Genomic DNA, 25,429 nt, shown 5'->3' with positions numbered 1-25,429 from the left:
AGCACAACAAAGAGTTCTGGATCACAGTCACCAAACCCCCTCTGCTGCTCCCAAAATCTGCTCCAAGTTATTTGCCACCAAGTGGGCACTCCCAGCTCATTTTTTGTCCCCACCTCAATATTCAGTGTCCCCTTATCAAACCTGGAACACAAACCATGATCTGATTTCCCAAAGAGGATTTTCCAGCTCCAAACCCAACCTCCCCAAACACACCTTCTGCCTCTGACCTACCAACAAAAGACACCAAAGCAACAAAAAGGAGAAGCCAAACCCTTGCAAGGCCCAGTGCATGGGCAGCAGATAATGCACTGCACACAAAATGCAAATCTGACAGATCCCCCAGACCTGTAAAGCAATTTTAGCAAGTATTAAAGCTGGCTGATAGCTGAAAATCCGGTTACAAGCCCTGATAATATAAACCAATGTAGGATTAGAGCTTACAAAGTCTTGCTTAAAGGAAAAAAGACCATTACCAGTGTACTTACAGAGCGGACTTGCAGTACAAACAAGGGTGCCATGCAAGGAGCCCCTTCCCTGCAGGGCTGCCGGGGCAGGGTGAGGGTGGAACATTCAGCAGCGCTGCTGACAGAGTCCAACTGTTTGTTTGATCATCCCTGCACAGGTCAGCACGGTCACACCAACCAATTCCCAGTTCACCCAGCCAAAAGTGCCTCCTGGCCACCAGCAAGCCACCGTGGGCAGCCAAAGCCCGGAGCTGCTGGTCCCAGGGAGTGGCCAGGGCTCTCTGAGGACAGGATTACTCACTAAAGCCTCCTCCCTGCAGGGGATGCTAATCTCGGGAGACCTCCAGCTCAGGGGTTAAGGATCTGCAAAATGAACGAGTGAGCAGCCAGGAGAGGGCCCTGGCAGCACCCAGCTGGGAAAAGGAGCAGAGGGAGGTTTGGGAGCTTCACTCCTGCAGAAATGCCAAGGGGAATTCAGCCTGGGATGGGTGCAGCTCTCATGGAGGCTCTGCTGGCCTGGCTGCAATCCCCACAAAGAGCAGCAGTTCTCTCAGCCAGGCCAATAAATTCTCATCAGCCTCACAGGGAATGGAAATCCCCACACACTCATCCCCCTCCTCAGGGTGTGCCACCTGCAGCCTCAAAAAGGAGTTTCAGAATCACCATGGAATGGTTTGGGCTGGAAAGGACCTAAATCCCACCCAGTGCCACCCCTGCCATGGCAGGGACACCTCCCACTGTCCCAGGTGATCCAACCTGGCCTTGGACACTCCAGGGATCCAGGGGCAGCCACAGCTGCTCTGGGAATTCCATCCCAATATCCATCCACCCATCCCTCTGGCAGTGAAGCCATTCCCTGTGTCCTGTCCCTCCATCCCCTGTCCCTCTCCACTCTCCTGGAGCCCCTTCAGGGCCCCTGAGCCTTTCCCTCTCCTCCCTGGATGCTTTAAGGACTCCACAGGAGATCCAGGCTGTTTTGGGAGCACCTGGTGGAGGCTGCTCAGGACATTTATTACCAGGAGCAACTTCTGCTTCCCACCTGAGGGGTCCATGAGAACTCTGCCTGCATGTCCTATCTCATTTTCAGGCACAACTCCTTCAATCTGCTGCCCAGTGCTGTTGGACAGGATGGGATCTACCTGGAACATCAGGCAAAAACCCAACAGGCAGCCAGGACATGCCAGGCTCTCCTTCCCTTGCTCAGGACATCATTTCCTGACATTATTTAGGGTGAGGGAGGCACAAGTTTCACCTGAAGGGTCACAGGGTGCCTCCCCCAAGATGCTCAGGCTGTCTTTGTGCCTGCTGGCTTTAGAGTAAACACGGAGTATCTTGCAGGAATATCTCCTCAATGCTTTATTATCAGTCTGATCACTTTGTAAAATAAAATATTGCCTAGTTCAGTTCAGAGTAAAGGGTCTGAAAATCCCCCTGAGTGAGTTTTGCAGACAAGCTTCACTAATCCCCAAAATCTAAAGGGATAAGCACAGACAGGAACTACATGGAAAAAGATGTCACCCAGCCACCAAAGGGAGGTTGTACATTTTCATCCAAGGGGATAAGAGCTCAAGATTCCAACAAGTTTTTGCATTTAATGAATATCTAAAGCACTAAGCTGGCAGCCCTGATGGAGGAGAGCTCACCCAGAGCAGAGCTGTCAAAGCTGGTTACTCCCTCCCTCTCCTGTCAAAGGGAAATGCAGCAATTTCATGGAATGGAAAACTAAAATCTGGCACTGGGCAGGTTGGCCAGAGAGGCTGTGGAGTGTCCAGCCCTGGGCTAACCCCAAACCCAGGTTTAGGAGTCACAGGCTCCCTGCAGCCTCCTGAGCCCCCACAGGCTCCTCAGATCCAGCTGCTGGGAGAAAAGGCATTTCTGTCCTTGCAGAAGAGAAAAGGTTCACTCCCAGCAGCCAGTGCTGAGCCCAAATCTGCTGAGATGACACAAAATGTTTTCATTTCACAGAGTATCAGAATGGTTTGGGCTGCAAGGGTCCTTAAAGACCATCTCATTCCAACCTTCCACTGCAGCACCCAGCTGCTCCAAGCCCCATCCAACCTGGCCTGGGACACTTCAGGGGCAGCCACAGCTGCTCTGGGAATTCCAGCACAGCCAGGAATTCCATCCCAATATCCCATCCATCCCAATATCCCATCCCAGTATCCCACCCATCCCAGTATCCCATCCCAGTATCCCATCCCAATATCCCACCCATCCCAATATCCCACCCATCCCAGTATCCCATCAATCTCAATATCCCATCCCAATATCCCATCCATCCCAGTATCCCACCCATCCCAGTATCCCATCCCAGTATCCCACCCAGCCTGCCCTCTGGCAGTGGAAGCCATTCCCCCTTGCCCTGGCACTCTCAAGTCCCTGAAATGAGAAGCAAATTAAATTCCTGGATGGGAAGAAGAAGAAGATGATCAGGAATCTATGAAAGACCCTGAAGAAACTGCAGGGCATTTCAGAGGGTGCTGACAGTTCCAGAAGGGTTTTGCTGCTCTCCCTCTGAAATTCCAGGAGGTTACATAACCCTGAGTGCTAAAAGGGCTCTGTGCTATGGCTGTCAGAACCAGTATCTCCAAACTTCAGAGATGCAAACTCAGGAACTTGAAAGTTCAACACAAGGTTCATGTTCTGCCTTGTAAAAAAAAAAAAAAAAAAAAAAAATCTGCAAGGAAAATAAAATATGCAGTTGCTACAGTTTCTTGTCCAGTTTTTTTCCCTTCCTCACTTCCCCTTCCCAGAGGGAATTTTCTGGCAGTAATTGCTTTGTCATCATTTGGGAGGTGGAGGCACAGAGCTCCCATCTCCACCCCTGCCCTGACTGCTCTGTGTTTGCTCTGCTCCTGCTTCCCCTGGCAAAGGAGCTGCTCAGGAGGTGAGGGATCCTCAGCAGGCTCAGAGTTATTCCCCAAGCCCTGGACCATGGCACAGCAGGGCTCCCACCTCCCACCTGCAGCCACCTCACAGACCCCTCATCTTCCAGTAACAAGGCACCTCAAGCTCTGCTTCCACACAAATACTGAAGAATGATTTCCACCTCACTGAAACACACCAGGTGTGGGGAGCTGGAGAGGGACAGGACAGGGCACAGGGAATGGCTTCAGTGCCAGAGGGCAGGGATGGAGGGATGGAGGGATGGATGATGGATGGATGGATGGATGGATGGATGGATGGATGGATGGATGGATGGATGGATGGATGATGGATGGATGGAGGGATGGATGGATGATGGATGGAGGGATGGATGATGGATGATGGATGGAGGGATGGATGGATGGATGGATGGATGGATGGATGGATGATGGATGGATGGAGGGATGGAGGGATGGATGGATGATGGATGATGGATGGATGGATGGATGGATGGATGGAGGGACGGATGGATGGATGGATGGATGATGGATGGAGGGATGGATGGATGGATGGATGATGGATGGATGATGGATGGATGGATGGATGGATGGATGGATGGATGGATGGATGGAGGGATGGATGGATGGATGGGATATAGGGAAGGAATTCCTGGCTGGGACAGAATTCCCAGAGCAGCTGTGGCTGCCCCTGGATCCCTGGCAGTGTCCAAGGCCAGGCTGGAGCAGTCTGGGACACTGGGAGATGTCCCATCTTGGGTTTTTTGTTTGTTTTTTCTCAGCCAAGTGCTACAACTAAGACACTTCTGTTTCACCAGAGGTTCCCTCCTAAAGCCACGAGCCTTCTGCACATCCTTGGCAGGGAACATTCCAATCCACAGCCAGGCAAGAAGCCCCCAGACCTGCTCAGCAGGCCCAGGCTGGTGCAGGTGGCACAGAGAACATTTCCTATGGGAAGCCAGGGCAGCAATGGCAGGATGATCCAGCTGCAGCCCTCCCCCATTGCCTGCCCCTGCATCCTGCCTCAGAACTGAGGAGGAGAACCCACAGCAAGCTCTGTGCCCAGGCTGAAACAGAAGCTGAAATAAGCTCAGTTCTGAGGCAAAGGGATCATAGTGAGGAGTGGGCACAGGAGGCCTGGCCAGACCCCATTGTGCTGGCACAGGAGAGCCCCAGAGATCCCAAAATCCTGGAATTATCCAGGTTGGAAAAGCCCTCCCAGCCCATGGAGTGCACCCTGTGCCTGATCCCCTCCTTGTCCCAGCCCAGAGCTCTGAGTGCCACATTCAGGAGTTCCCTGGACACCTGCAGGGATGGGGACCCAAACCTCCCAGGGCAGCTCCAACCCCTGAGCCCCTTTCCATGGGGAAATTCCTGCTGCTGCCCACCCTGCCCAGCCTGAGCTGTTCCCTCTCCTGTCCCTGTTCCTGGGAGCAGAACCTGACCCCCCCTGTCCCCTCCTGTCAGGGAGAAGCAGAAAGTTGCTCCTGAGCCTCCTTTTGCTCAGGCTGAGCTGTGAGCAGCAGCTGGAGTCCCCTCCTGCCTGTGCCAGCCTGGCCACAGCCACAGCACACAGGGCTGGGAGTGATGGCAAAGATCCCCAGGGACAAACCCTGGGTGTAAATAAGGATCACCCACCCAGCTGGGGTGCTTTGGTGCCCTACAGAAGGGTCCAGAGCAGCCTGGGAGGAGCCCCAAGGAGTCTGGGGGGACTGCAGCCCCTCATGGGCAGTGCCACCCCAGGCAGGGACAGTGTGTCCCTGTGCTGGCACATGGAGCAGTGACAGTGCAGTTTGAGGAGCTGTGACCTGCAGCACTGTCAGCCCTCCTTCTGAGCAGGGACAGGCAATTTCCCCTGCAAGGGCTGTTACCAAATTTAAACAGCTTTATCCTGATTCAGGGAATGCTCCAGGATGGGACAGAGCTGAGCAGCCTGACTGTGCTGAGGGAGTGCAGGGTCAGCAGCAGGGCAGGGCAGCAGGAGGAACCAGCCAAGGGCTTGTCCAGCAAAGCTCCCTGCTGAGCTTGGAGCTCACCTCCCAAACAGGGAGACAGGAACTGCCACCCTGGAGGGGTTTGCAAGGCAGGCAGCTCTGCAAGTTTCCTTTCCCCAGGAACGGGACACAGATCCCTCCCAAGCCTCTGGAGAAGGGGGAGGGATGAGCAAACACTACCAGAGACACCAGAGGCAGAGAAGGCACCAGGAATTGGGGAGGTGAGCAGGAGCAGCTGCAGTGGGGCTGTGAGCTGCAGGAGGGGCTCTGGCAGCTCCCAGGTGTGTGGGACTCACAGGGAATATTTGGGGTGCAACCCTGTGAGGTCCCTTCCCACCCACAGGACTCTGTGATTCTCCTCTGGCTCAGCAAGAGGCCCAGGAATGCCCTCCAGCCCAGCCAAGATTTTGGGCAGGTACCAGACACAGTTCAGGGAATCCTGAGCTGCAGCCTGGGCTGAGGCCAACACCTACAGAGGGTTCAGGACACCACAAACAGCAGAGCAGCCAAACCACCATCTGCTGCCAGTCTGCACACAGCACTGGCACTTGCAAAGTGCCCCCTGCTCCCAGGAAATCCTAGAGATACAGAGTGGATTTTTAAAAAATACCTGAGGAATAAAAAATCAGGAAAACTCCAAGAAGAAAACATTCCCTGCTTCCCACTGATGATGATCTGGTACCTCAAACCTTCCCTAAGCTTTATCTTTCTGAGACCCAACCACATTTACCATAAAGAGCAAACCTGCAGATTTCTCTTCAGCAGGACACCAAGTACTCCTTTTTCTTCAGCTGCCAAGGCAGCCCAGGATTTCTCCTCCTGCTGTGCCAACCAGCCCAGCCCAGCCCAGCCCAGCCCAGCCCAGCCCAGCCCAACCCAGCCCAGCTCTGTCCTGGCCATGGGAAGTTTGGGACCTGAGCTCTTTCCAAGGCTCAGGCACACACCAGCCATTCCCCATGTCCCCAGCCTGCTTCCCTTTGCCTGGCAGAGCCTGCCCTGCCAGGATCAGGACCAGGACCAGGATCAGGACCAGGACCAGGATCATGATCAGGACCAGGATGAGGATCATGATCAGGACCAGGATCAGGACCAGGATCAGGACCAGGATCAAGACCAGGACCAGTGCCCAGCTCCCACCCAGCACTCAGCAGGACCTGACTGATGCTCCCTGTGCTGAGCCACGGCTGCTGCAAACCCCAAATCCTCCCCTGACAACATCCCAGAACTGAATTCTATTTTTTTCAAATGCACTCAGGGCCAGAGGAGAAAACAAAAAGAAGTAAAAGCAGAACTTACAGTGTCTGGTGGGGATCACGAGCTCCAAGTGTGCTCCTGAGAGAGTCAATATTTACAGAACCATGAAGGAGAACAAGGTGCATGCACCAGCTCCCTGATCCACTAACAGCACTTTCCAAGAGCTATTCCTCTGCCTGGGGAGGGCACAAAACTGACTCTTCTCAAAACTTTCAGCAGATAAAACACAGGAAGCAAACATCCTCACTGCACCATGTTGTAGCTACAGCTCATCTGCTGCCTCCTCACCTTCAGCACTCCAGCTGGTTCCTTCTGCTTGTGTCACCACTTCTTCTGACAGCTTCTAATTAAATGAGTTACAAATCAATAATGCTCCACACCCCCAGCCCAGGGTGGTGCCTGCCCTCTCCATCACCTGGGAACTCCCATCCCCATCCTGGAGCTCCCCTGGCCTGGATGGAGCCTGTGCTCTAATCCTGATCAAAGATAAAAACCAGAACTAAAGCAGGCAAAGGGTGAACCCTGCAGCCCCTTGTGCCTCACCTTCCCCTCCAGCTTTAACAGCTTTCTTCCAACCTTCTCTTATCTTTAATAAACTGGAAATCCTCCTCTTTTGACTCCTGCACTCCAGTGCTTGTAAATCACTGTGCACCATAATCTGGGGAGTTCTTAAATCTCTCCAGCCCTAAGTCCTCTCTTCCATTTTTATTAATTTCCTCCTTTTTTTCCCAGACTGTTAAAAGCATTCACACAGCCTCCTTGGAACTGGTCTGTGAATGCCTTTCCTATCCAAACAGATCATTTCCCTCCATTAGTTTTTTAGCACTTTACCTTCCCAGCAGCTTTAACTCCTGCCATGCCTGACTGCCAAGATGAGTTTAAATTTATTGCCCTTTCCTCCCTCCTGCTCATGTTTTTATTGCCTAAAAACAGCCAATTCTATCATATTCCCTTTTCTCACCCAGCTGTCCTAAGGGACACCATGCAGCAGCTCCATGATTAACCCTTCTCCAGGCTCAAACCATCCCAACTCTTTAACTCAAGTTGGGAGCCAACATTTGTCCCCAGGAGCTGCCATGAGGGAGCCCCTCTGAGAATGAGGAATGAATTACAAATATGTAAAGGAGTGTGGGAACTCTGCAAAACATGTAACCCTGCCCCATGTTCTACCACACTGCTATCAGTGATTCCAGCCTGCAATTCCAGCATTTGGTTCCTGTTTGGATGCAAAATGCTTCATTTCTTCTGACCTACATATTCTGGCACCTTCACTCTGCCTCACACAGATGGAGAGGAGCCATTCACGAGTGACAGTATTTACTGTCACCCCTCAAACACATAAATACACACATCCATCTAGCTGGGCATATTAAATGGGTTTTTTCTGCTCCTTCCTGGATCCCATCTGTGGGTGCACACAGTGCTCCCCCCACATGCCTGTTGTGCAGAATGAGATGGTGATCATGGAAATAAGGGCTTAAAATAGCAAATTTCCCTTCAGCACTGGAGAGATGTTTGTTTGTGGCTGTGATTCCAGCAGCCCCTGCTCACACACATCACCCTGACCTACTTTCAGCTTCCCCAATCCCGTGGCAGGAGGAATCAGCAGCAGTCAGGAGAAATCTCTCTGCCACGTTTGTAATAGAGTTTTATGGCCATTAATTCCAGCTAGTGTCAAACTAATGACAGGAGGGACATCAAAGCATGAAGCCATTTACATAATACCAGGGATCTACAATTCTATCACTGTTTATTCAGGCAGCTTCTGCTGGAGAATGAGGAAGATGACATGCTGTGTGTGCTCTTTTGAAATCACTCTGATTTACAGCCTTGCACAGAGACAGCCAGTTTTCTAGGAATTCTTTAATTCCTCACTAAGGACTTTCTGATGTTTTGAAATAAACCCTGCCAATTTTATTTCCCTCTGAAAATCTAGGAAATAAAGTGCTTTCATTGAGCCCTGAGAGGCTCAACCTGGCATGTGAGGGAGCAGCTCAGCTCAAAGCAGGGATGTTCTGTGGGAGCTGCCACCCAACCACCACAGAGATGGGATGGAAAGGGAAAAAAAGGCTGAATTATGGCTCAGCTGCCTGCTCTGGAACTGAGCTGTCTCACCTAGATGGAGCTGACAGCAGGGGCAGGGCTGGCCTTTGATGGAGACTGGAGAGGACATGTGCAGGGCTCTGGAGCTCTGCTCACCCTGCAGGGCTCAGGCAGCCCAGACAGCTCCCCAGGCTGGGGCTGGCCTTGGGGACAGCACAGAAGTGTCACCTTCACAGCCAGGAGGTGCCAGGGCACAGGGCAGCTCTGGGTGACCCAGCAAGGCACAAAATCCCCAATTCCTGCCCCACTTTGGGGGGTTATGGCTTGAAATGGAATTCACCACCAAAAAAATGAGCATTGAGAATTGAATCCTTGAATGGTTTGGGTGTGGGGAGACCTTCAGGATCATCCAGGGACAGCTGGGCAGGGACAGGGACACCTCCCACTGTCCAGCCTGGCCTTGGGCACTTCAGGGATCAGCCACAGCTCCTCTGGGAATTCATCCCAGCCCCTGCCCACCCTCCCAGCCAGGAATTCCTGCCCAAAATCCCATCTAAACCCACCCTCCTTCAGCTCAGAGCCATTCCCTGTGTCCTGTCCCTCCAGCCCTTGTCCCCAGTCCCTCTCCAGCTCTCCTGGAGCCCCTTTAGCACTGCTGAACCTGCCCTTGCTCTCTTTGTCTTCAATTCACAGAGGTTTAATGCTGAAACCTGATTTTAGCAGGACTGGAGACACCCTGAGACAGAGAAGCAGCACAAAACTCAGAAGGTAAAAATCTGATGTGAGCCCTGTGAGCAGCAATTCTAAAATCACCACAAGAAACAAAACTGCCAGCTGAAACCACTCATCAGCCCATTTATATACATATATTTATGTGTTTTTAGCTGGAAGTCTGGCCAGGTAAATCTCATCTTCATCCACTCTCAGCTACAAAATGGGGCAACTCTAATTTGCATCTTTCCAGGATTATCAGAAATTATTATTATTATTATTATTATTATTCCTATTGAATCTGAGATTGTCTTTCTAGAATACAGAGCTGCACAAAACTACCTGAAACTTTCAGTGATACACACAAAATTGCAGATTTTTCTTTTTTTAAAAGCAGAATTAGTAATTTTGGTTGTAAGATTGAGACATGGAGCCCCTAAAATCTTGCAAAACTGCCCCTGAGTGACATTTTGAAAGAGCTGTTTGCATCACAGGGAAACAGGAGAGTGTGAAAGTAGGAGATGGAACATCACAGATCATCCAGCAAAGCTTGACAAAGCTGAAAGCAAAGTTTTTTTATCTGTAGCCAGGGGAAATGTTAGGGAAAGTGGAGACACAAGGAAATGACACAAAGGTAAATAAAGAGCTGGCTAAGTGACAAGTGGCAAGGCAATGTCAAAAGGGGAATTCTCTTCCTGGAGGAACACAACCAGTTATTAGAGTGTGAAGATCGAGGATCCAAAATAAACCTTGCTTAATGTTTTCATTCCTAATCCTAGAAATCGAGAAGTTCTGATGAAATGAAGTTTAAAGTATCTTCTTTTCAGATAAAATATTCTGCCTGCAGATCTCAGCAGCCTCAGTTTCTGTTCCCTGTGTGAGCTGGAGGAACAGGTCAGAACCTCCCTGGGGTTTGGTGATCCCTGGGTTTCCCTTCCAATGCAGATATTCTGATTTTATGATTTCTCTTGGCAGGCTCATTCCCCAGCCCAGCACTGGGGTGGGAGATGTGGAACACACAAAGCTGGGCCCCAATTAGGGCAGAATTGGTGGCACCCATCAAGAGGCAGAGCCCTCCATCCCTGGTGCTGTGCCAAGTGCCACTAACAGGGAATGTCACAGGCCCACTGTGTCCTGCTGGCAAGCACTGCCACATCCACTGCCACATCCACTGCCACATCCACTGCCACTGCCAGCCTGGGGAGCCACAGCCCCAATGGCTGCCTCAGCAACCCTGAGCTCTCCTCCCAGCAGCATCAAGTCCCAGTTTTCCTCCTGCAGCTGGGAAATTGCCATCAAGGAAAGCTTTAATCTGCACAGGTGAAAAAGGACTCCAGAAGAATGAAATGTTGTTTTTCAGCCCTTCCATCACCTCTGAGGGAACTCCCAACCCTCTGAAATCCAAGTCACTGCTGAATGAATCCCCAGGAGCTCAGGGCAAGGCAGTGAGTTTGGCCAGAGTCTGGATTTTCAGAAGCCAGACCAAACTGAGGGTGTGGAAAACACAACTTCACAGAATCACAGAACATCCTGAGCTGGAAGGGACCCATCAAAGGCCAAGTCCTGGCCCTGCACAGGCTGAACTTGTCACAGAGAAGCACAGGAAATTCTCTTTGGGAAGAAACCTGCACAACTCCCTGGCAGGAGGGAACAGGGACAGGGACAGGAGGAGAGGGAACAGCCCCAGGCTGGCCAGGGGAGCTCAGGGTGGGCACCAGCAGGAATTTCCCCATGGAAAGGGGGTCAGGGGGTGGAGCTGCCCAGGGAGCTTTGGATCCCCATCCCTGCAGGTGTCACCTGGAGGTGGCACCCAGAGCTCTGGGCTGGGGACAATTTGGGCATCAGGCACAGCTGGGACTCTGTGACCTTGGAGCTCTTTCCCAACCCCAAAATTCCACGATTCAGTCAGAATCATTGCTCTCACTGAAAGGAAGAAGGTTAAACAGCATCCTAAGTTACATGACAGAACAAAATCAAACATCCCTCCCAGATATTTTTTTGGGGGTGGTGAACTGTGTTTTGCTCATGTCCTGCAGTCTCCTGTCACTTCTGTGCCTTGCACAGTCACTTCTAATTCCAGAGGTGCCTCCAGCAGCAATTGTCCACAGGAACAGGCACAGCCCTAAAGTTGCAGAGCTGTTCCCAAGGGAGCTGTTAACCCTGCACTGATTAATGCCAAGAGAAGCAGGGACCCTGCCTGGCCACCCCAGGAAGGAGCTTCTTTTGCCTCCACTGCTGCCAAAACAAAGGGAGAGGTTTGGGGGAAAAGCCAACACAGAAATCCCAATCCCACCTGAACTGCTGGGAACAAGCAGCTCCAGGTGAGGAGAGACCAGCTCTGCCATCCTGAGGAGAGCTGCTACCCACCAAAAGGAAAAATCAGGAGCACAAACTTAGAAAAACCATCCCACACAGCATTTCCCACCTTTTCCCAGGGCAGGGGGAGCCTGGCTTGCAGGATTATCCCATGGAAGAGGAGATCAGGATCCTGAGCATCTCTCACACATTATTCCAGTTTTATAACTCCAGAAAGCAGCAAAGCTTCCCTGTTCTGACAGCAGGAATTCAGGAAGGTTTCATGCCAAAAGCCAGGGTGTTTCAGACACACCAACTCCACACAAGGTGTGCTCAGTATTCCAAGGGTCAGAGCTGGAAAGCTGCTGCAGAAACTGCACCAAAATAGCAGCAAAAGGGGGAGATGACTGCTGAGGATATATCTAAGTTGTATTTCAGGGAATTGCTCATGCAGGAGCTGAATTTGTTCAAACCTCTCTGCAGGGAGAGCAGCTCTGAGGGGTTTAAGGGGAGGCACCACAGCTTTGCTCAGCATTTCAGAGTTTCCCTTTGCTTAACAGCTGCTCCAAGGTGGAGATTTGCTCTCAGCCCCAACCACCAAAGAGCTCCTGAGCAGCTTCACAGTATCCAAACTGTTAGTGTTTATAGTTATTTCTTAACTATAAGGATAAAAATATATTTTTTTCCAAAAAAAGGTCCCATTAATCCAAGATTACCCCGGTGCCAACCCACCCTGAAAGGAGAACACTCGAGAACAACAGCTGGGGTGCAGCTAGGAAAGATAAAATGCACAATATAATCAGCCTTACCCTATTTGCAGTGATGGGGCTGAACTGGAAGAAGATTAAAGAGCTCAGGCCTCTGAGGGAGCCACAAGCAGAGGCAGGATTAGGGAAGTTTCCTATCCCAGGTTCAGATTTAGCCTGTGTCACACGACCTCTCAAAGCCATCCCAGCACACGACTCTTCCCCAAGGTTTTGTAAGCAGGATAAACCCCCATCAAATCCCTTCTTAGAGCAGAACCCCAGGGCTAGAGGGGGAATAAAAGGTGGGGAAGGAGGGGAGCCCAGCCTGGAGCAGCAGTGCAGGTACAAGCCCACCTTCCCCAGGTGCTGCAGGGATGGAGCTCCCAGGGAATGGGATCAGGAATGGGATCAGCAGCTCCATGGGAATGGGATCAGGAATGGGATCAGCAGCTCCCAGGGAATGGGATCAGGAATGGGATCAGCAGTTCCAGGGAATGGGATCAGGAATGGGATCAGCAGCTCCAGGGAACGGGATCAGGAATGGGATCAGCAGCTCCAGGGAATGGGATCAGGAATGGGATCAGCAGCTCCCATGGGAATGGCATCAGCACTCCAGGGAATGGGATCAGGACTCCCAGGGAATGGGATCAGGAATGGGATCAGCAGCTCCAGGGAATTGGGATCAGTACTCCCAGGAAATGGGATCAGGAATGGGATGAGCAGCTCCCTGGGAACTGGGATCAGCAGCACCCAGGAATGGGATCAGGAATGGTATCAGGAATGGTATCAGCAGCTCCCTGGGAATGGGATCAGGAATGGGATGAGCAGCTCCCAGGGCATTGGGATCAGCAGCTCCCAGGGATGGGATCAGCAGCTCCCAGGCAATGGGATGAGCAGCTCCCTGGCAATGGGATCAGCAGCTCCCAGCCCTCCTGCCCAGCCCTGCACACAGAAGATGCCCCAAGCACTGCAGAGCTCATTCCCTGCTGCTCTGTGCTGATCCCCTCCACAGCTCCAAGGCAAATATTTGCCCAAGTGATCCAATGGCAGAGATTAACTCCTGTTGTGAAACCAACAACAAACCCACCTGGCAGAAAGGTGATGATAAAGTGTTTAGACTAAACTAAATTGTTGTGTCTTTTGGATGCTGCTGTTTATTTTCCTTTGACAAGCCTTTCATTGAAATTCCCTACATTTAATCTGAAGGATCACTGCAGACTCCCCACGAGCTACTGGAATAAACATGATGTTGTTTAAGCACTGAAGAAGGGGAGGGGGGGAAGGATCTTTTTAAGCTGCAGTTAAGTTCCAGAGAGACAAATTAAAGGCAAATTGGGTAATGTAAGTGCAGGATAAGAGCAGGGCTCTGGATGAGGAGCAGTGAGGATCAGCTACTCCTCTCTGTCTGCAGCACAGTCTCTGTCTCTTCTACCTGCCTCCAAACCACCTGAAAACACCAAGTTTAAAAAGGCTGCCTCCCTATGTGCCCAGAAACACTCCAGCTCCACAGAAATGCAGCTCTGAGAAACCACAAGTCCATTTTGTGTAAAGGCTGAGAGCCCAAAGGATGGGCAGAGAAAAGGGTTCACATCTTCCAGGAGGTCCCAGCCTGCAGCTCCTCCCCAGACAAGGTGGTTTAAGTGCACTAATAACATATTAAATCCAAGGTACAAGCTCCAAAGTTCACTGAATATTTTAAGTCACAGCTACTTGTTCAGGAAATCAAGCCTTGGAGGACCTCATTAATTCAGCCAGCTGTCAGATCCTTGCTAGAATAACTCCTGAGCACGCTGCAAAACAGAGAGGGTTTGTATTCCCAGTTTTTAAACCTCACTAAGCCTCCCTGTTAAGCTTTTAATAGACTTCTCAACATATGTATGACTTCATTATAATCCTTTTAATTTCCTATTCAATGAGCCAAGACAGGGACATCCCACCTCTGAAGCAAAGTCTGAAACAAAACAAAAAGCCAAGTAGCAGATTGGTGGGGAAGCACCATGTGAGAGAGACCCAGCATGAAAACAGCATTTTGTACACAGAAAATGTACAATTTTTTTTCCCTGTTTTTCCTTCATCCCTCATCCCAGAGCTCTGTTTCCCCACATCATGACAGCACAGGATCACAGAACTGCAGGATGCTTTGGGTTGGCAAGGATCTCAAGCTCATCCAGGGACACCTTGCACTGTCCCAGCTGCTCCAAGCCCCAGTGTCCAGCCTGGCCACCCCAATTTCCATCCACCCTGAGCCTGGCAGGAGCTGCAGGGCAGCCCTGCTGTCCCTGGGGACACAGAGAACTCCCTGCAGCATTTCCTGCAGCAGCAGCTCCTTACACAACAGCCTAAGCTGCTTTGACAGCAGCAGGGCTGGGGCCCAGCAGAAAAGCTCCTTGAGCATGTCCTTCCCCACATGGGAGAGCTGCAGAGCTCCATGGCACAGCAGGAGGAGCTTGGGGAGGGCACCAGCACCCCCAGCCCAGCTTTCTGCTGGTTTACACTGCCCACCCCTAGAAACAAGCAGCCAGGAATTGATGGGATGGCTTGGGTGGGAAGAGACCCCACGGATCCCTCCCTGCCACCCCTCCCACTGGCCAGGCTGCTCCAAGCCCTGGGCACTGCCCGAGCTGCTCTGTGATTCCCAATGTTTATCAACACTCCAACACCTGGGAAACTTCTTGATGCTCTCTGAATGGCTCAGGAGTAGCTCAGGAGCTGAGATTGTGCAGCTGCTCAGCTCCTGAGCTGTAGGAAGCCACAAATTCCTCATCTGGAAGAGCACCAGGACCTAGAGAAAAAAATCCCTCAGCCCCACTCACCCTCCAGGAGCTGGGGAAGCTCCACATTCCCGGGAAGGGAAGGGTCTCTGGTCCCCCCAGCTGTCACACCACCCTCCCCCATCCACCTTCCCCCCAAAACAACCACCCCAAGGCTCAGGGACACTCACACAAACCCTCTGAGTCACAGAGGAACTCAGCAAAGCTGCTGAATTATTCACTTGGCTGCTGTTTTTAGACTGGAGCCACGGGAAACGTGAACTCCCTGGCAGTGAGCATGGCTGGATGCAGCCCCCTCTGAGCAGCCTGAAAAGCTGTGCCAGAAACCCAGCAAGGATAAAAGCCTCTGGAAATAAAACTTGCACCAAGAGGGAAATGCACAGGCAGGTAAAAGAGGAAAGCCAGTAGAAAAGCTCTAGGTAGAAGAGCACAGCTCTGGTGTCCTATGTACAAAATGCTACAGAGAATAAACAGGCTGTGGGATGGTTTTGTTGGGGATTTGTGTTCATCCCCAGCTGGATTGGTGCTTGGGATTGTCCCAGGCCAGGGGCAGGACCTTGCCCTTGGCCCTGTGGAACCCCCTGAGGTTGGCACAGTCCCACCTGGGCAGGTCCCTGTGGGTGCCCCATCCCTGCCCTGCAGCTGGGACAGCCCCAGAGCTCGGTGCCACCACCAGAGAGCCCAGGGTGTCCCAGTGCCACTGCCCTGGCACTGACAGCAGGGCTGGGCAGGGCTGGAGCCACCCCTGAGCACCCACTGGTCACTGAGCCACTGACCACAAGTGAGTGACCATTCCTGATCCACCAAAACATCCGTGCAGGAAATCCCTGGCTCTCCAGTTTGGGGACAAGGATGTTGTGTGGCACAGAGTCAAACACTCCACAGCATCCTTGTCTTTGAGGACAGGTTTCCAACCTCTGTGCAGGCAGCAAAGGATTCAGTCCCAGCCTTTAGCCCCTGCAGTGCTGCCAGCAGAGCAGCTGATGCAGCACATTCCCTGCAGGAACCAGCAGCACCCAGAGACTCTCACCACAGAACAACTCGGGAGGGGTTAGTTTGAGATGTTTATTAGGGAGATTTATTCCACAGCAGTTACAGCTTCACATCATACAGAGCATTGGAATTAATAATTCAGCATCAGGAGTGACACCAGACAGGTGTGGAAGCACAGGGGGGTTAGAGCACAGCAAAGGCACAGCAGCACCTCCAGGGTGGAGGAAAGCAGGGAGGGCAGGAAATGTGAGCACAGGACACTCCTGGTGGCTCCAAGGACACACACAACCCACACTGAGCTCAGTGGGACACCTGGATGTTCTCCAGGTGGGACAGAAGATCCAACACCCTGCAGAGACCCCCCGGATCACCCTGCAGGAACACCCACCCCAGCCCCACAGCACATCAGTGAACCCAAGGGCACTTCAAATAAACAACAAGCAGGGACACAAATGTGGGGTGAGAGCATGGGGGTGCCATGGGATGAATGTCTGCAGTGGGGACAGAAAACCCTGGGGCTGGAGGAGCTGTCCCTGAGCTGCTGGTCCCAAACTCCTCTGCCCACAAATCCCTCCAGCCATGACTTTAAAGCATTGCTGCCTTTCAGTAAAGTAAAGTGGGCAAAGTCTCACATTCAGGTAACCTGAAACCTTCTATCATTCCATCTGAAAATACCTCTGTCTAGTATTATTTATTCTCTATTTCTAGGGCACAAGAGTTAAGCCCACTTAAGGCAAGAGGTGAGAAAGAACAATTGAGGAGCCAAGCTAAAGTGATTTGCTTCAAAATCACATTTAAAAAAAAAAAAGCTATGAAAAGAAAGCCAAGAATGCAAGAATCTCCTTTTATGGCCACAGACAGCAAAAACCCAAAGTAAAGCACAACATGAAGGACTCACAGGTTGGACTTGATCTCAGAGGTCTTTCCCAACCTGAAGGATGCTGTGAACTTCATGGGGCTGGGAGGGAAGAGCCCAGTTTGGGGAGCTGGGAGCCTGCAGCACGTGGAGCTTGCCCAAAAACAACAAGTGGAGCTGGGAGAAGCCACCAGGGTCACTTGCTGGGAAGTGGCACCACAAGGAGCTGCTAATGAGCCCCCAGTGGGCACAAAGGGGTGAACTGGCACCAAAGGGGCAGGACAGTGCCAGGTCCTGCTGCCCAGGCTGTGACTCAGCGCTGGCACTGCCACCAGCTCACCATGTGAGCTCTCCTGAACAAACAACAAAGGCTGGGGGAGATGCCCAGAGCAGCCCTCTGCCCCACTGGCACAGCACTGCCCATGCCAGCTGGGACACCCCCAAATGCTGGGAAAACCAGCACTCACTGCCCTCACAACAAGGAAAGAGCATTTTGAGGCTAAACTCAGCAGGTTTGTTTTGGGCAGTTCAGCCTCAGCCTGCATTTGGGTTCAAGGAAATCTTTCCATCAGGAGTTCAGGCCAAGCACCCTGAGCTACACAACAAAATTCTCCTGTCCCAAAACTGCCCTTCACCTCCCAGAGCCCAGGCTGAGCCTGGCTCAGGCAAAACTCTGCCTTGGCTCTCTAACTATCTCCCCCCTTCATGTTTTATTCATCTGCTGATGGGAAAATGAGCACTTCTGTCTTTGGCAAGCTTTGCACCTCTGTGGAGCCAGTGGGAATCCCACTGGAGATGCTCCTGGAGGTTAAACCAGGCTTGTTCCCTCTGCTGTGGCTGGAAATGATCAGGATTGTTTCAGAACAATTTCAAAACTCAGCCCTTTTGTTTCCCTCAGATTATTTCTCATGGCAGGTAAAATTCCATCCAAGGCTGTCCTTCCCCACAGGAAGCCAGAGGTGTGAGGTTAAAAAAAGGCAATTTCCTTTCTCACTTCTAAGGTTTTTGGGAAGGAGCATGGCAGCAAAGCCACTCCCCAAGGCAGGAATTTGGGACTGGCTGTTTTCCTTCATACTCCCAGTTATGGCAAGTGCTTGGACCCCAAAATCAGAGGTGATCCACCTGTACCTCAGGAAACTTTCCCTAATCTGTTTCTCAAGTCTACAAAGCCCTGAAATGATCTGAACCAGGGGTTTGGAAGAAAACAACCCTGACAGGTGAGGACCTCGTGTGAGAGGTTTGAAAGCAGCAAGGAGCAAGGCAGGTACTCTGCAAGGCTGTGCTGATGTGGGAGGAGGGAAGGCAGCTGCAGTCATGGTGGACCCATCCACTATGGAAGCACAACTGGAAACTCCAAACCTTCTCTGATCCAGCACCATGAAAACGGAGAGAAATTAAATTTAAAGGTGATCCAAACTAAAAATGGAGCTGTGGTGGTGATTTCAACCCAGTGGCATAGTGCAGTTCAACACCAGGGTGCACTTTTGTGCTTACACAGACAGAGGAAGGTTTCAACAAGCACTGCAGAGCACAGGGAGGAGGAGCAGGATGGAGCCACCCTTTGGCTTCTTCTACAGCCAAGTCCAAGGAGGTAAAGCAAGAGCTCTGTAAAATGCTGCAGATTTTAGAAGTGTAATGGCAGGTAGAAAAGGACACTGGTCTCGTGTCAGTGGCAGCCCCAGAGTTAGGAGACAGTCTAGGCTTCTAGGAGGAGAAAATAGAAGAGAGGAAAAGAAGTAGGAGAGGGAGAGGGGATGGGGAAGGGGGCAAGAAAGCGCAAGTGATTAGTAAACATCACCATGGAGGCAGCTGCAAACAGCAAACACTTCATTAGTGCAGCCAGGAGATTTGCCAAAAGCCAGGTCCAGACACACAGCTGGCTCAGGATGTGTCACTGTCACCACTGCACCAGTGACACACAGAGCACACCTCAGGGTGCAGCTCACAGGCACAATTTGCACTGAAAACAAAGTGATTTCTGTGAGCCAGTGCTGGGTGACAGAACTCCCAGCAGGCTGGCTGGAGGGAAAGCCCAGCTGGGGGAAGTATGAGCATCCAGCAGGGATACTTCCCCAGGGAACTTCTCCCCTGCCAGCAAGAGCATCAACAGCATCCTGGGCAAGAAACATCCAGATCAGCCATGTGCTCATCATCCCTGATGGGCTGCTCTGCAGAAATTTGGTTGGGTTTTATTTTTAAATATGTATTTACTTGGAACTCTAGGCAAATATCCTGCAATAAAGAGTTGCAAAATCGAAAATGACACATGAATATTTGGTTGGTTTGACCAAGCCCTCCCTAGCCTCTGCCTGGTGGAGGTGAGCAGTGAATCCAAACCACCAGTGAATGAATAATTCCCTGTTGTGCATCCCCAGGAACGCTGCTCCAGCCTCTCCATTTATCCTTTTAAGGAAGAGCAGGATTAGCAGAGAGCCTTGCAGGGGATGTGCCCAGCCCCCAGAGGCAGAGCTCCCCTCTGCAGCTCTCAGTTCCCAAAAACAAACCCCACAGACCCAGCCAGCAATGGTCACATCAGGCTCAGTGCTGCCAAGGACTGAGCAGCAGCAGCTGCCAGGGTCTCCTGCCCAAAACCCTGCCCTAAACACAGCTTTGAACACAGCACAAATGAAAAGAGTCCAGCACTTGGTGCAGGGTCTGGCCCCAGTGCCAGGAGCTGGGTCCTGACCCATCCAAGCTCTGCACACACACCCCAGTGGCTGCAGACAATGCTGCATGGAATAAAACAGGGTCAATCAGCACCTTGTTTTATCTGGTGAGTGGAGAAAACCATCCAGCAGTGCTTCCTGAGCTCCAGCCCAGAGAGATTCACACTTGGATTTGCAAATAGCTGAACCAACTCTTGTCCTTGGAGTCATTTCAGAATCAACTTCAACCCAGCTCTGCTTTTTAAAGCTTTCTCTGCAGATTTTAACACTGATTTTTGTAGAAAAAGCTGCTTTGCCTGAGCATCACCTTCCTGATTTCTCTCCTGGCTGCTCCATTTCTCTGCACTGGGCTCACATCCCACATCCCTAAGAACCATTTCAGCTTTCACACACAGGGAATGGATCCTGCTGAAAACAAAACCCCCAGACTGGAGGTGGTTTAAGCCAGGGAGGGATCCAGGCTTTGGGCAGCAGCACCTCTTAATGTGGGAGCAGGTGGGACAGAGCAGCAGCTCTGAAACCCCTCCAGAGCCTGCTGGAAATTCAGCTTTTCTCCCTTCTCTCCCAAGGAGAACCAATATTGCAAATATTCCATAAGGAAGGGGGTGGGGAAAGAGGCCATGAAGGAATTGTGTCATGTCAATCTTCTGTTTCTCTGGCAATCCTAATTAACTTGAGCCACAGCTCCTCAGCCTGACACGCTGCTCTGACACTTTGATGTCACTTTTAGACACACTTGAACAGGAGGAGAAAAAAATCAACTCTACCCCACAAAGAGGGAACATATTAATAAATTAAAAAGCTCCAGACACATAAAAGTATCTTTGATCAAAGTTGTTAACATTTAGTGTGAAGAGTTAAACCTCCACCAAGCAAGAGTGAGGCAAATAACAAAGAATTTTTTAAACACAATCCAGAAGTTCAAATCTTGATGTCTTTAATTATTCAGACCATAAATCTGATTGCATTTCTATCTCCTTTAGTTATAAGTATTAAAGAAGAGGGAGGAAATATCCTTAGGAAGGTTCAGAAGTATTCTAATTTCAGTTTATAGTGAATTATAAAAGATGCACAACTTCCTTCTGACCAAATTTCCAATGGCAAATGAGGCACAAAGATCAATTTTTCTATTCCCACCCTCACTTAGGACATGAAACTCACTGACACTAAACCAAACTCTGAAATCCTAAAGAGAATTATAGCAAAGAGGTGTTTTAATTCATCCCCATCTCCCAAATGTTCATCAGTACTTCCTGAACTGGTTTTTATCTTGGGGCTGCACCCATGGATTAGGAGGGATAACAGTGGCAGCACCCAGACAATCTCAGATCTGGAGCTGGAGACCACCACAAGGGACACCAAAAGAAGTCCTTACCCATGCCAGGATGGCAACTGACTCTGGAATATTCCATCCCTAAGAAAAGAGACTCCCACAGCCCAAGTCCTCATGCCAGAAGGGAGCAGATGGGCTGGAATTTGGCAGGAATCCCAAATCCCAGTCAGAGAGGCTCAGGGGGAAGGGAAGCAGAGCTCACTATTAACTGGGACTAAGGGAAGACCAACCTCAGCCTGATGGAAAGGTCAATTTTTTTCTAGGTTCTGCACAAGTCTGAAATCCTGATCCAGTTCTTCACAAGCTATCCTGATGCTATGGAACAAGGCTCCAGAGGCTCAGGGACACCTGTGCCTCTGCTGAGCAGGTGTGGGGTGAAGGACACAGCTGGGTCCTGGCAGTGAATGAGAACTGCTCCAGAGGATGGGGACATGGGAAGACACCACTGTGGGGCTCAGGGCAGTCACAGGACAGGGCACAGCTCAGCTCTGGGTATGATGGACTCTCTACAAACCATTCTCAGCTGCCTTGCCAGCACTGACCATGGATAAAGAACAGCACATCTTCACAACAAGGTTTTATCCAAAAAAGCCCTTTAAACTCCACAGAAATGAAGCTCTCTTTTGTAGGCAATTCTTTGAGAGCTCACTGAAGGCAGCCCCAGCCCCTGGGAGGAGTGAGGGCTGCAGAGCAGATGGATGAGCCCCAGAACAGGCAGGCAGTGGTTTTGGGCAGTGGTTTTGGGCAGCAGCACGTACCTGAGTGGGGATCCTGCAGCCCGTGGTCACCATTCTCCACCACCATGGGCCCAGAGGCTGAGCAATCTGCAAGAGATCAACACCAGGGTTACCTCTGGCTGGAATTCACCTCAACCCACACCTTGAGAACAGCACTGTGGAATTCTGCAATCACTGAGGCTGGAAAAGAGCTCCAGGATGGAGTCCAAGCTCTGACAATCCCCACTTTGTCACCCAGGTGGTGATCCCAGAACTAACAGAAGAAATGATCAGTTCCAAAGGAGAGCACACTCACAGAATCCTGGATCACTGAGGGTGGAAGAGCCCTCAGAACTAACAAAAGAAATGATCAATTCCAACTGAGAGCACACTCACAGAATCCAGGATCACTGAGGGTGGAAGAGCCCTCAGAACTAACAAAAGAAATGATCAATTCCAGTTGAGAGCACACTCACAGAATCCAGGATCACTGAGGGTGGAAGAGCCCTCAGAACTAACAAAAGAAATGATCAATTCTAAAGGAGAGCACACTCACAGAATCCTGGATCACTGAGGGTGGAAGAGCCCTCTGGGATCAGCAAGCCCAGCCTGTGCCTGATCCCCTCCCTGCCCCCAGCCCAGAGCCCTGAGCACACCCAGTCATTGCTGGGACACCTCCAGGGATGGGGATCCAAACCTCCCTACCCTGACCACCCTTTCCATGGAGAAATCCCTCCTGGAACACCACACATTGCTAAAGAAGGGATCAGGGGAGAGCTGGAGGAAGGTGGTCAAGGTGGAAGGTCACCAATTCCAAAAACCACACAGAAAATCCTTATCACTGTGAGATTCAGTCCATCTTGTAGTGAAATTCTGAAATTTTAACCAGCACCAGGATTTACACACTGAACTTGGGAAACTTGGCAGCAGTGGACACAGGGAACATTGGGAAGCTGTAGGAGGGTCCATTTAGATCAGATAAACGAAATTTTACACACTGAGGGTGGGCAGGGCTGGTAGAGCAGCTGTGGCTGCCCCTGGATCCCTGGAATGTCCCAGGCCAGGTTGGACACTGGGGTTTGGAGCAGCCTGGGACAGTGGGAGGTGTCCCTGCCATGGCAGGGGTGGCACTGGGTGATCCTTGAGGTTCCCTCCAACCCCAAACCAGTCTGGATTCTGTGATTTTATAACCCCCAGCAGTTTTAGTGAAGCAGAACAAGCAGCACCAGCTCCTCCCTGGGCCCTCAGTTCTGCTGGCAGTGAGGAAATGCTCATTTTATAAATAAAAAAGGTTTCTCCTGAAGAAACACACACTCAGTCACCTGGAGCTGCTGCTGGCCCTCCCTGAGCCCCAGGTTCTGAACTCCAGGAGGAATTTCTCCATGGGAAGGGCTGCCCAGGGAGGTTTGCAGTGCCCACCCCTGGGGGTGTCCCAGGAATTCCTGAGTGTGGCACTCAGAGCTCTGCTCTGGAGGCAAGGTGGGGATCAGGCACAGTTTGGACTCTGTGACCTTTTCCAGCCTCAGTGACTCTGGTGCCACCAGATTACTGATGCTTTAAACCAGGACTTGACCACAGATGTGGCTGAACCCTTCCAAAGGGGAGCAGAAGGATCAGAAATGCCATGGCTGTCCTTGGCAAGGACACAGAGCAGGTAAAATGGTTCCCTTTACAGTTGTGGCTTTTTGGGAAGACAAGCTTCCAGAAAAATCAGGTCAGATCACACCAACTCCAGGCAGCAGGAGTGGTTGTTATTTTTAAGTCTCTGAAGGTCAGTGCCTTTGGAGCAAATCAATCTGAGCTGGGTTTGCTGAAGCCCAGTGTGAAAGCACCCAGCAACCTGCCCAGGGCTCCTCCCCTCATATTCTAAATTGCATAAACCCAAAACCATGTCAAGATGTTGTAACTACCTAATCCTCATCAGAATCACAAGATAGTATTTGCATCTGGCTCGTGGATCAAAGGATTGTTTTTATATAAACAAATTTAAGGCAGCGCAGGCTAAACCGATAATCTGAGGCCAGTGGGCAGTGCCAACACAACCCCTAATCCCAGAGGGGTGGGCAGGGGACACCAGCACAGCCAGCACGTCCCAGCACAGCCCCAGGCAGGGCTGCCACACCTGGGGCACAGGGGGCTTTGGTGCAGCTTCTATCACACACAGATGTTGTCAAATGCTGACACTGGAGAGGAAAAGGTGAGCAAAATGCTGATGGGCAGAGTCTGAACCAGCTGGGGACTCAGAGCTTAAATCTCCTTCCACTCATTCACTGAAATATTCTGCATCAAAATCACCTGCAGAGCTGCCCCAGCCCTGGATCCAACAGCACAAGGAGCTGGAGAGACCCACAGGAGCCCCCAGGGCTGGAGCCAGGCTGGGAGAGCTGGGAATGTTCCCCGGGGGAGGAGAAGCTCCAGGGAGAGCTCAGAGCCCCTTGCAGGGCCTGAAGGGATCCAGGAGAGCTGGAGAGGGACTGGGGACAAGGGATGGAGGGACAGGACACAGGGAATGGCTCCACTGCCAGAGGGCAGGGATGGGTGGATATTGGGAATTGGGAATTCCCAGAGCAACTGTGGCTGCCCCTGGATCCCTGGAATGTCCAAGGCCAGGCTGGACATTGGGGTTGGAGCACCTGGGACAGTGGGAGGTGGCACTGGGTGAGATTTCAGGTCCCTTCCAGCCCAAACCAGTCTGGGATTCTGTGATGTAACAACTGTGGGGCTGGAGAGACTTTGAGAGGGAAAAACTTTAATGTCTCATCAGACAAAAAAGCAAATATCATCATCTGCTGATTTAAACTCTGGGGTGTGTGGAACACTCTCCATCTCCACTTTCATACATGACCAAGTGTCTAAATTCCTTCTGGCTAAAGCAAATCCTGCTGCAAGAAAGGCACTTACTCCTCATGTGGGAAGGGAGGGAAAAGCAAAAGGAAATGTGATTTTTGGCCTGGGGTTTCAGCTCTGGAGCTGCAGGGAGGGAGGAGCAGTGTCCAGCAGAGCCACCTCGTGGTGACACCTCCAGTCCCAGCAGAGCCATCCCAGGACTGGTTCAGTTAAACCAAACCAGGTTTGAGTCCTGCAGGGTTTAATCCCATGGGAATGGGGCCCCACAGAGGCACTCACTGACAGGGCTGGGGAATAAACCCAGTGGCTTGAGGAATAAATAATAAATAAAAGAAAAATAATAGAATTATAGTAATGACAAGAGAGGCTGCTCAGCCTGGAGAAAAGGAGGCTCAGAGGGAACTTCTGGCTCTGCACAACTCCCTGACAGGAGGGGACAGCCCCATGTCAGGCTCTGCTCCCAGGGAACAGGGACAGGAGGAGAGGGAATGGCCTCAGGTTGGAAATTGGGAATATTCCTTCCTGGAAAGGGCTCTCCAGCCTGGCAGAGCTGCCCAGGGCAGGGGTGGAGCCCCCATCCCTGCAGGGATTTAAATCTGTGTGGATGTGGCTCCTGGGGACATTGGCAGTGCTGGGGGAATGTTGGATGATGGTCTCTGGGGGCTTTTCCAAGCTCAGCAGTTCCATGATTCTGTGAATAAAACCCCAGAGTTGCAGGGTGCCCAATCCCCTGGGGCACTGATGTCCAGCAGGGGCTGGCAGCTCCTGGCCAGCCCTCCCCAGTTCACACTGGCCAGGATGTTCTGCACTGTGGGATTTCCCCCTGGCCAGCTGGGATCAGGTGTCCTGGCCATGCCC

At 51.4% G+C, this 25,429-nt stretch overlaps 1 protein-coding gene across 7 annotated transcripts in view; it reads right to left on the bottom strand.

Annotated features, from left to right (window-relative positions):
• Window positions 1-25,429, bottom strand: part of MAP4 (microtubule associated protein 4) — a 142,858-nt gene that overhangs the window by 68,701 nt on the left and 48,728 nt on the right. For all 7 annotated transcript variants that reach the window (XM_056485934.1, XM_056485940.1, XM_056485935.1 and 4 more), the window contains exon 4: window positions 21,767-21,832. In XM_056485934.1, coding sequence (XP_056341909.1) covers window positions 21,767-21,832 — 66 coding nt within the window. The remainder of the gene's footprint in view (window positions 1-21,766; window positions 21,833-25,429) is intronic.

This window comes from Oenanthe melanoleuca, chromosome 2 (assembly GCF_029582105.1).
Source record: "Oenanthe melanoleuca isolate GR-GAL-2019-014 chromosome 2, OMel1.0, whole genome shotgun sequence".
NCBI lineage: Eukaryota > Metazoa > Chordata > Aves > Passeriformes > Muscicapidae > Oenanthe > Oenanthe melanoleuca.
This window is presented reverse-complemented; position numbering and strand designations above follow the sequence as displayed.